General features: G+C 34.5%; 1 protein-coding gene across 3 annotated transcripts in view; it reads left to right on the forward strand.

The window, feature by feature from the left end:
• Positions 1–11,760, forward strand: part of METTL25 (methyltransferase like 25) — a 123,778-nt gene that overhangs the window by 101,112 nt on the left and 10,906 nt on the right. The window contains exon 10 of one of the 3 annotated variants that reach the window (XR_005202619.1): positions 1,628–2,221. The exons of 1 other annotated variant lie outside the window; for it this stretch is intronic. Coding sequence is in view for 1 of the 2 variants with exons in the window: in XM_037743846.1 (XP_037599774.1) it covers positions 1,628–1,657 (30 nt within the window). In the remaining variant the exon portion in view is untranslated. Of the gene's footprint in view, positions 1–1,627; positions 3,150–11,760 lie in introns of those variants that run through there. One more of the 3 variants, XM_037743846.1, reaches the window with a different exon arrangement.

Genomic DNA, 11,760 nt, shown 5'->3' on the forward strand with positions numbered 1-11,760 from the left:
GCTTGGAAATTGCCGCTCCGTCTTAGGAAGACTTAAAAGCTAAAAAAAACAGAAAAGCCCACAACTCTTTAGAGAAGTGAGGTCACAGGGCAAACTGCTGCCTCCCACACTGGAAAGACAGGCAAATGCAGAGATTTACAACTTACAGGAGCAGAAACCTCCACATAAACCTATGCCAGGTAGGAAAAAACCTGAACTGTAATTGACAAATTATTGGAGGCTCAGTGTGGACAACTTTGGCAATTAAAAAATATAGAGGGAACCACTCATAGGGGACCACCCACACCTTTGTGAGTTTTACCTTAATGAGCTTAACCTGATTTTAGAGAATAGTAGAGAAAAAGTCCCCTCCTGCTTCCATCAAGGGGAGAAGAAAAATAACCATTTTGAAATACACCAGAGCATTCTACTGTTCTGAATGGTTTCTCAGAAGAAATTATGTAATCAGAGCTTAACCTGCTGGTGTTTTATTAGAGCCTAACTCACCTGAAGAAAGGAAAATACCCAGCTCCAGCTAACTCTAACCTTCCATGGGGGAGAAGAAAATATCCAACTCTAGCCTGCTCTAGCCATCCTGTACCACCCAAGAAAGGTTAAAAATACTGAGAAGCACTAATAAAGTTTATAGTACAGAGACACAGCCTCACTAAAAGACTGAGACATAATTATAGGACTCAAACCATTGTAAATCATTACCCCTCCCCTCACACCTTACCAACAGGTCACTAAAGGCTTGCTTACCACAGTTACTTTTACCAAGTATTTTATATCTGGCCATTGAGAAAAAATTACAAGGCATACTAGAAGGCAGAAAACACAGATTGTAGAGACAGAGCAAGCATCAGAACCAAATTCAGATGTAGCAAAGATGTTAGAATTATCATACCAGAAATTTAAAACAATAATGAGTAATATACTAAATGTTCTAACGGACAGGGTGAATAGCCTGCAAGAACATACTGAAAATGTAAGGAAAGAGATGGAAGTTAAAAAAAAAAAAAAAAAAAAAACAAAAAGAACCTGAGAGTAATATAAGCAGAGAGATAAAAAAAAAAAAAAACTAAAAAGAAATGCTAGAGATCAAAAATACTGCCATAGTGGACAGCCATGGTGTCTCACACCTGTAATCCCAACACTTTTGATGGTCAAGACTGGAGTATTATTTGAGTCCAGGAGTTTGAGACTAGCCTGAGCAACATGGTGAGATCCCATCTCAGCAAAGAATTCAGAAATTACCTGGTGTGGTGGCATGCACCTCTATTCCCAGCTACTTGGGCAGCTGAGGCAGGTGGATTGCATGAGCCTAGGAGTTTGAGGCTGCAGTGAGCTATGATTGTGCCACTGCACTTCAGCCTGGATGACAGAGCAAGACTCTGTCTCCAAGAAAAGAAAAACGGAGAAAAAAAATACTGGTATAGAAATAAAGAATGCTTTTGATAGTCTTTTTATTAGTCTGGACACAGCTGAGGAAAGAATCTCTGAAATTGAGGATCTATCAATAGAAAACTTGAAAACTAAAAAGCAAAAAGCCCATATGTTTCAAACTTAGGAACATCAGTTACATGCAAAATGAAATCATACCTAAAAGTAATAACATACTGAGTCACCTTTGCTCTGTTTATTCCAGAAGATCACAGTGATACTAATCTTTGGATAACTTCCTCTATCAACCTGAGAATATCAGGAACACTTCAGCCTCCTTGCCACTGGCTTTGTCTTCCCTGACTTCTTTGACAGGATCTGCTGATGCGTTCACCTTCACATACACTTACTTTAGTTCTTAAGCCAGTTATGTCCTAACCAAGAACCTTCAGTCCCACCCTCAAGTGGTGAGAACTATCTCAGTTGCTAACCCATCTTCTTATCACATATGATGTGGGGAGGGTCTCTGAACAACTGTATCTGTCATCTACTCATCCAACCCATACTCCATAAAGTTATAGTATGTGGTCTACCTTTGCTTATCTACACCCCCCTTATATAGATTTATTTTTTTTAAATTGAATAAACAAATACATGGAGGAGAAGAGACAAATGTCCCATGGAAAAGAGCTCCAAATAATTTATATAGATATTTTCCCCTCGAGGAGATAGAGCAAAACTCCCCATGTTTTAAGTGTGGCCTGTGCATAATGACTTTTTTCCGAAGAGCATAAGTATGTGAAGCAGGAAAAACGAGGAACTTTCCAGTGAAGAACCTGACAAACAGAATCTCAGCCAGGTAATCAAGGTCAGCGTCAACAGTGATAATTCATGTTGATAGTATGTACTCCTGTTATAAGGTAAGGAATATGGTGCTTTATTCCTGTAGTATTTCTTTCAAAAACCTATCCCTAATCTGTATATGAGAAAAATATCTGAGAAATCCCAGTGGAGAAACATGTACTTCTCAAAACTGTCAAGGTCTGCAAAAACAAGGCAAGTCTGAGAAACTGTCAAAGCCAAGAGGACTAATTTCAATGTGGTTTCCTGGATGGAATTCTAGACCTGGAAAAGGACATTACATAAAAACTAAGGAAATTTGATTATAATGTGGACTTTTGTTAACACTAATGTATTAATATTGGTTTACTAATTATAACAAATATACCATATTGTAAAATGTTAACAAGAGAAGAAAAAAGTATAGAGTATATGGAAATTCTCTGTCCTCAAAATTTCTGTAAATCAAAACTGTTATAAAATGTATTTATTTTTTAGGAACATCATGAGATAACTAATGTTTACCAAACCTTTGCTTTATGCCAGGCACTATGCTAAAAGCTTTGTTTATATTATCTTATTGAATACTAAGGATGGCCTTATGAAATTAGTGACATTATTATTGTTTTATAGATGAGGAAATTGAGACAGAAGTTAAGTGGATTTCTTTAGGCCAAAATCTAGGAAATTGGGGAGGAGGGATTCCAATCCAGATGCGTAACTCTAGAACTGATGCTTCTGTTTGTCATACTTACATAACTTATTAACAGACTTGAGTACAAGAATGCTTGTTTGGCGTTTTTCCAAAACTAGCAATCGTCAGGCAAACAGACCTATGAGAAAAAATAAAGAGAAAATTCATGCTTGTCAACAGACAAAATAAATGTACTTCTGAAACAGATTAAGGAATTAAAGTTTGAAATAAAGGCAGAAAAAAAAGCAAGAAATGATGAATCTTACTGAAGAGTTAAAGAAGACATGCTTGTATCCAGGACTTTAACTCATGAAAGTCTGGCTGATGGGATGAAACTGGTCAAATATATGAAACATTTTGGGTGCTAAGACATATACTGTCTAATGCACAGAATAATATCAGAGTTAAAATCACTGTCAACAAACTACAAGGAAAGTGGGAAGAAAAAAAAACCCTCAAGCACCTGAACATGATTTCTTATATATTGTCCCCCACTCCAGTTTCTCTTTAGGACTAGATATCTTCCTGTAGGTGACTCAGAGCCCACTAAGTAGGCCCTATAAGGGCCCCACTGCACATCTTAACTCATGCTGGTTCCTTTTTCTAGAGACTAGGAGTCGAGCAGTACAGAGCAATGGCATTCATTACCAGTACTTTCAGCTGCCGTTCAGTGTGTACTCTCAATTTACAAGTTTGCATGTCTGTTCTTGCCTAAGGATGATCTATGCCAGGCAGTGCTTCCATTCCAGTGCCTTCCTTTTATCTTCAGGAAGTTGAAGAGGCTCTCACTGGCTTTAATACTCAATAATGATGTCTATAATATGAGACCATGAATATGTATTCATGAGACCATGGATATACAGTGCTATAGGCTGCTAGAACTTAATCCTCTTATCTAGCTATAATTTTGTATTCTTTAACAAATGTCTCTGTATACCGCATTTCACCCTACCCTTCCAAGCATCTGCAATCCTCTGTACTACATTTTATTTCTATGAGATTAACATTTTTTCCAGCTTCTACATATAAGAGAGAACATACCATGTTTAACATTCTGATCCTGGCTTATTTCACTTAACACAATGAATATACATGTCACAGGAGACCATGAACATACTTCTAACACCTATCTTTAAGGTGTGTATATACTGAGAGATACTCTCTTCATTTTAAAATTTTCTTATAATCTCTGTGATCTAATGAGACTCTTTTTTTTTTTTTTGAGTCAGTCTCACTCTGCTGCCCAGGCTGGAGTGCAGTGGCACAATCTTGCTGCAACCTCCACCTCCTGGGTTCAAGTAATTCTCCTGCCTCAGCCACCCAAGTAGCTGGGTCTACAGGCACACACCACCACATTCAGCTAAATTTTTGTATTTTTAGTAGAGACGAGGTTTCACCATGCTAGCCAGGATGGTCTCGATCTCCTGACCTCATGATCCGCCCGCCTCGGCCTCCCAAAGTGCTGGGATTACAGGCATGAGCCACCGCACCCAGCCGAGACTCATGTTTAAGTTTAATTTAAAAAGTTGATTAAAGCTTGAATCACTCTTTAAGCCCTGAAGTTTTCACTTAAAAATATATAAATACAGTCGTTCCTTGCTATCCTCAAAGGATTGGTTCCAGGACTCCCATGGATATCTAAATCCATGGATGCTCAAGTCCCTAGTGTCATAGTATTTGCATAGAACCTATGCATATCCTCCTGTATACTTTAGATAATCTCTAGACTACATAAAATACCTAATACAGTGTAAATGCTATGTAAGTAGTCGTTATACTGTATTGTTTTTTGTTTTCTTTTTTTAATATATATTTTGTCTTTTATGTTTTTTAAACGGACACATTATTTTATATATTTATTATGTACATAGTGAGGTTGTAATATATTATGTCTATAGTGATTAGACTAGGATGAGTAGCATGTCCATCATCTCAGACATTTATTATTCCTTTGTGTTGTGGGCATTCAGGGTCCTCCTTCCAGCTATTTGAAACTATATAGTATATTATTGTGAACTATAGTCATCCTACAATGCTCTAGACTACTAGACCTTAATCCTCTCATCTAGCTATAATTTTGTATTCTTTAACAAATTGCTCCCCATAATTCACTTCCCCCTATCCTTTCAAGCCTTTGGAATCCTCTCTACTACATTCTACTTTTTTTTTTTTTTCAGTTTCTGCATCTGAGTGAGAACATTCTATATTTTTCTTTTTTTTTTTTTTTTTTTTTTTGTTTTGTTTTTTTTCAGTTTCTACATCTGAGTGAGAAGATACTATGTTTTTAATGTTCTGATCCTGGCTTATTTCACTTAATATAATGTTCTGCAGTTCTACACATGTTGCCAAGAATGAAGGATTTCATTATTTTTTATGGCCGAATCATATTTCATTGTTTATACATATCACATTTTCTTTGTCCCTGTTAATCTGTTGATGGACACCTAGGTTAATTCAATATCTTGGCTATTATAAATAGTGCTAAAGTAAACATAGGGATGCCAATGTGTCTTTGATATATTGATTTCTTTTCCTTTGGGTCAATGCCAAGCAGTGGGATTACTGGATCGTATGATAGTTCTATTTATGGTTCTTTCAGGAAGCTGTATCCTCTTCTCCATAGTGGCTATACTAGTTTACATTCTCACCAACAGTGTATAGGAGTTCCTTTTCTCTGAATCTTTGCCAACATTTTTTATTTTTTATCTTTTTCATGATAGCCACTCTGTTGGGTGAGATGATACATCATTGCGGTTTTGATTTGCATTTCCCTGATTATTAGCAATGTTGAGCATTTTTTGTGTGTGCTTTAGGGCCGTTTGTATGTGCTCTTTTGAGAAATGTCAGTTCCAATTATTTGTCCGTTTTTTTTTTCCTTAGATTTTGGGTTTTTGTTGTTGTTGTTCTTGTTTTGCTGTGGAAATATTTGAGTTCCTTGTATATTCTGGACATTAATTACCAGTTGGATGAAAAGTTTGGAAATCTTTTCCCCTAGTCGGTAGGTTGAATTCACTCTGATGATCGTTTTCTTTGCTCTGCAAAAGCTTTTTTAGTTTGATATAATCCTCTTTTCTTATTTTCTGCTTTACTTGCCTGTGCTTTTGAGGTCTTACTGAAAAATATTTTTCCAGAGCAATATCCTAAAGCATTTCTCCTATGTTTTCTCCTACTAGTTTTGTTGTTTTGTGTCTTATTTTTAGGTCATGGATCCATTTTGAGTTGATTTTTGTATAGGATGAGAAATGAGGTGTCTAGTTTAATTCCTCAGCATGTAGATATCCAGCTTTCCCAGACATTTGTGGAAGTGACTATTCTTTCTCCAATGTATATTCTTGACATCTTTGTCAAACATTAGTTGACTGAAGAAATGTGAATTTATTTCTGGGCTCTCTATTCTATTGCATTTGTCTATATGTTTCTGTTTTTATGGCAGTGTCATGTTGTTTTGATTACTACAGCTTTGTAAAATATTTTGAAGTCTAGTAATGTGATGCTTCCAGCTTTGTTCTTTTTGTTCAAGATGGCTGTGTCTATTCTGGATCTTTTATAACTCCATACAAATTTTAATTTTTTTTTTCTAATTCTGTGCAGAATGTCATTGGTATTTTGATAGGGATTGCACTGTACCTGTACATTGCTTTGGGTAGTATGGTCATTTTAACATTATTCTTTGGATCCCTGAGCATGGGATATTTTTCCATTTTTTTTTTTCTATCCTCTTCAGTTTCTTCAATGTTTTATAGTTTTCCTTGTAGAGGTCTTTTACCTCCTTGGTTAAATTTATTCATATATATTTTATTTCCTTTAGAGCTATTGTGAGTGGAATTGATTTCTTGATTTTTTTAATCTAGTTCATTATGTATAGAAATTCCACAATTTTTGTATGTTGATTTTGTGTGCTGCAATTCTGCCAAATTTGTTTATTCTATGAATTTTCTTGGTAGAATCTTTAGGTTTTTCTATCTATAGTAAGATCATGTCATCTGCAAACAGGGGTAATTTTACTTTCTCCTTTCCAATTTTGATTTCCTCTATTTCTTTCTCTTGCCTAGTTGCCCTGATTAGAACTTCCAATACTTGTTGCATGAGAGTGGTAAGACTGGGCATCTTTGCCCTGTTAAAGTTCTTAGAGGAAAAGCTTTCAGTTTTTTCCCCTTTCAGTATGATGTTAGCTGTGGAATTGTCATATGTAGCCTTTATTATGTTGAAGTATGTTTCTCCTATGTCCAGGTTTTTTAATGTTTATATCATGAAGGGATATTGAATTTTATCCAATGTTTTTTCTACATCTATTGAAATAACAATATAGTTTTTGTCCTTCATTCTGTTGATGTGATGTGTCACATTTATTTGTGTATGTTGAACCAGACATGCATTCCTGAGATATATCTCAATTGATCATAGTGTATTGTCTTTTCGATATTCTGTTGGATTCAGTTTGCTAGTATTTTGTTGATAATTTTTGTGTTTAATATTTGTTAGAGGTATTGTCCTATAGTTTTATGTTTTTGTTGTCGTGTCCTTATCTGGTTTTGGTATCAGCATTATGCTGGCTTCGTATAATGAGTTAGTAAGAATTCCCTACCCTTTAATTATTTGCAATAGTTTCAAATTAATTGGTATTCATTCTTTTTTAAGTTTTCAGTAGAATTCATCTGTGAAGCCATCCAATCCTGGAATTTTCTTTGTTTGGAAGACTTTTATTAATCACTGATTCAAACTTATTACTTGTTTTTTGTTGTTGTTTTTTATTTTTTTAGTCTAAAAATGGGTATGCCTATAATTGTGCTTAATAATAGAGACATGAAAAAAAATGAGGGAAGAAAATAACAAACAAGCAGCCAACCAATATTTCATATAAACCTGTAAATAGATGTATTGTGGTACTGATAAGAGTGTATATTTTGTATATTTAAAGTGAAGAGTTCTATAAATGTTAATTAAGTTTACTTGTTCCAGATCTGAGTTCAAATCCTGGATATTGTTGTTAATTTTCTGTCTGATTGATCTGACTAATATTGATGTTGAAGTCTTACACTATTATTGTGTGGGAGTCTAAGTCTCTTTATAAGTCTTACATATCTGGGTATTCCTGTATTGGGTGCATATATATTTAGGATCTTTAGCTCTTCTTGTTGCATTGATCCTTTTATCATTATGTAATATCCTTCTTTGCTTCTTTTGATCTTTGTTGCTTTAAAGCAACTCCTGCTTTTTATTTATTTATTTATTTATTTATTTATTTATTTATTTATTTTTGCTCTCCATTTGGTTGGTAAATCTTTCTCCATCCCTTTGTTTTGAGTCTTTGTGTATCCTTGCATGTAAGATGGATCTGGATGCAGCATACTGATGGGTTTTGGCTTTTTTTGCCTGTCTGTGTCTTTGGATTGGGGGATTTAGTCAATTTAAATTTAGAATTAATAATAATATATGTGAGTTTAATACTGCCATTTAATGTTAGCTGGCTGTTTTGCCTATTAGTTAATGTAAATTCTTGATTATGTTGATGCTCTTTACTTTTTGGTATTTTTTAGAAAGGCTGATACTGGTTGTTCCTTTCTATATGTAGTGGTTCTTTCAGAAGCTCTTGTAAAGCAGGCCTGGTGGTGATGAAATCGCTGAGTGCTTGCTTGCTCACAAAAGATTTTATTTTTCCTTCACTTATGAAGCTTAGTTTGGCTGGATGTAAAATTCTGTGTTGAAAGTTCTTTTCTTTAAGGATGTTGAATATTGGCCCCCACTCTCTTCTAGCTCGTAGGGTTTCTGCTGAGAGATCAGCTGTGAGTCTGATAGGCTTCCCTTTATGAGTAACCTGACCTTTCTTTCTGGCTGTCCTCAGTATTTTCTCCTTCATTTGAACCCTAGGAAATCTGGCGATTATGTGCCTTGAGGTTGGTCTTCTTGAGGAATATCTTTGTGGTGTTCTCTGTATTACGTGGAGTTGAATATTGTCCTGCCTTGCTAGGTTGGGAAAGTTTTTCTGAATAATATTCTGAAGCGTATTTTCCAGCTTGGATTGATTCTCTTCATCACATTCAGGTACACCTATCAAGCGTAGATTAGGTCTTTTCACATAGTCCCATATTTCTTGGAGACTTTGCTCGTTCCTTTTTATCCTTTTTTCTCTAATCTTGTCATCTTGTTTTATTTCATTAAGTTGGTCTTCGACTTCTGATATCTTTTCTTCTGTTTGATATCTTCTCTTTGATATCTTTGATATCAAACTTATTACTTGTTATTGGTCTATTCGGGTTTTCTGTTTCTTCCTGGTTCAATGCTGGTAGGTTATATGTGTCTAGGAACTTACCTATTTGCACTGCCTTTTCTAATTTTTTGGTGCATAGCTGTTCATAGTAGTTTCTAATGATTATATTCTGTGGTATTTGTTGTGACGTCTCTGTTTTTGTTTTGGAGTTTTAAAATTTGATTCTTATTGCTTTTTTTTTTTTTTAAGTTGGTCTGACTAATTGTTTGCAGATTTTATTTATCTTTTCAAAACAACAATTTTTTGTTTTATTCTCTTTGTAATTCTCAATTGCATTTATTTCTGCTCTGATCGTAATTTTTTTCCTTCTACTAATTTTGGATTTGACTTGTTCTTGCTTTTCTAATTACTTGACATGTATCATTAGGTTCTTTATTTGAAATCTTACTAGAGTTTTGATGTACTTATTTATTGCTATAAACTTACCCCTTAGTACTGCTTTTGGTGTGTTCAATAGGTTTTAGCATGTTATGTTTCTGTTTTCCATTGTTTTAAGGAACTTTTTAACTTCATTCTTAGTTTTGTTCATTCATTGGTCATTCAGGAGCATGCTTTTTAATTTCCATGTATTTTTCATAGGTGTGAATTTTCCTCTTGTTATTGATGTTTAGTTGTATTCCATTGTGGCCAGATAAGATATTTGGTATGATTTTGATTTTTAAAATTTTTTGAGACTTTTTTGTGTCATAAAGTATGGTTGATCCTGGAGAATATTCCATGTGCTGATGAAAAGAATGTGTATTCTGCAGCTGCTGGGTGAAATATTCTATAAGTGTCTGTTCTGTTAGCTTCGCCTAATATGCAGTTTACATCTAATGGGGTTTTTTTGTTGTTGTTGATCTTCTGTCTAGATGATTTATTCAATGCTGAGAGTGAGGTGTTGAAGTCCCCAACTATTACTATAGTGGAGTCTATCTGTCTCTTTGGATCTAATAATACTTATTTTATATATCTAGGTACACCAGTATAAGTTGCATCTGTATTTAAAATTGTTATATTCTCTTGCTAATGTAATCCCTTTATTATTACATAGTATCTCTCTTTATAGCTGTTGGCTTAAATTCCGTTTTGCCTAATCTACTCCTGCTCAGTTTTTCCATTAGCATAGAATATCTTTTCTTTCTTTTTTTCTTTTTTCTTTTTTTTTTTTTTTTGAGATGGAGTCTTGCTCTGAAACCCAGGCTGCAGAGTAGTGTGTGATCTTGGCTTCCAAAGTGCTGAGGTAACGTGTGAGCCACAGCACCTGGCTGGAATGTCTTTTTGTAATCCCCATACACTTTTAAGTCTATGAGTGTGTTTACCAGTGAGGTAAGTTTCCTACAGACTGCATATAGTTGGGTCTCTAAAAAAAAATCCATTTTGCCCGTTTATATGTTTAAATTGGAGAATGTAGTCCGTTTACATTCAGGGCTATTATTGACAGGCGAAGACTTACTTTTGGCATTTTTTAATTGTTTTCTGGTTGTTTTTTATATCTTTTTTTTTTCTTGCTTATTTATTTTTGTGATTGGGTAGTTTTCTGCAGTGGTAAAATTTTATTCCTTTCTTTTTCTCTTTTGTATATCACCTCTACCAGTGAGTTTTATTGTTTCATGCTTTGATAGTGACAATTGCTATTTTTTCATTTCAGATGTAAGACTGATTTGAGCACTTTTAAAGGCCAGTCTAAGGGTGATGAATTTTCTTAGTTTTTACTTATCTGAGATCTGTGAAAGATTTTATTTCTTCTACATTTCTGAAAGATAGCTTTTCTGGGTATCATGATCTTGGCTGGCAGGTTTTTTTTATCTTTCAATGCTTTGACTATATCATGCCACTCTTTCCTGGCAAATAAGCTTTCTGAAAAATCCACTGTTAGTCTAATTGAGATTACCTTATATGTGACTTGATGTTTTTCTGTTGGTGATTTTAGAATTCTTTATTTGTTTTTGACTTATGATAGTTTGGCTTTAATATGCCTTGAAGAGGACCTGTTTGGGTTTAATCTATTTGATGTCTTTGAGCTTCCTCGACATGGATGTTCATTTATCTTCCAAGACTTGGGAAGTTTTCAACTATTATTTCCATAATTATGTTTTCTATACCTTTTTCCTTCTGGAATAACCTTAATGCAGATATTTGCTTGATAGCCTTAATGATGTTCCATAAATCCTATAGGCTTTTTTCTTCATTTTTTAAAATTTGTTTTTGTCTATCTGTATTATATCAGAAGACCTGTCTTCAAGTTCAGAAATTATTTCTCTCAAAGCCCTTTCCTACATCAGCATTCTCAAAGTCTCTATGATTTTTCAAGCCAAGTGTGTGAACTAAAATTAAGATCTTTGCTGAATTTTTTAAAATAACCCAGCAGAAAACAAGTACTGTTCCAGTCCACTAATAATCTCCCTGTAATCTGTTCAACTTTGTAAGTTGGTCAAATCTAGCAAAGAGATTGGCCAACTGGAAAAATTTGATTTTCAAATATACCTCTAAGTATTCTTATGAAAAGATGTGACAAAGAGATAATGGAATTCTGGGAGAAAGTTATATTTATTTATAAAGACCTTTGGCGGAAGGGTTAGCTAAGGCATGAGGAGGCACTCTAAAGAAGAAGCTG

The sequence above is a fragment of the Cebus imitator genome, unplaced genomic scaffold, assembly GCF_001604975.1.
Source record: "Cebus imitator isolate Cc_AM_T3 unplaced genomic scaffold, Cebus_imitator-1.0 Scaffold156, whole genome shotgun sequence".
Classification (NCBI taxonomy): Eukaryota; Metazoa; Chordata; class Mammalia; order Primates; family Cebidae; genus Cebus; species Cebus imitator.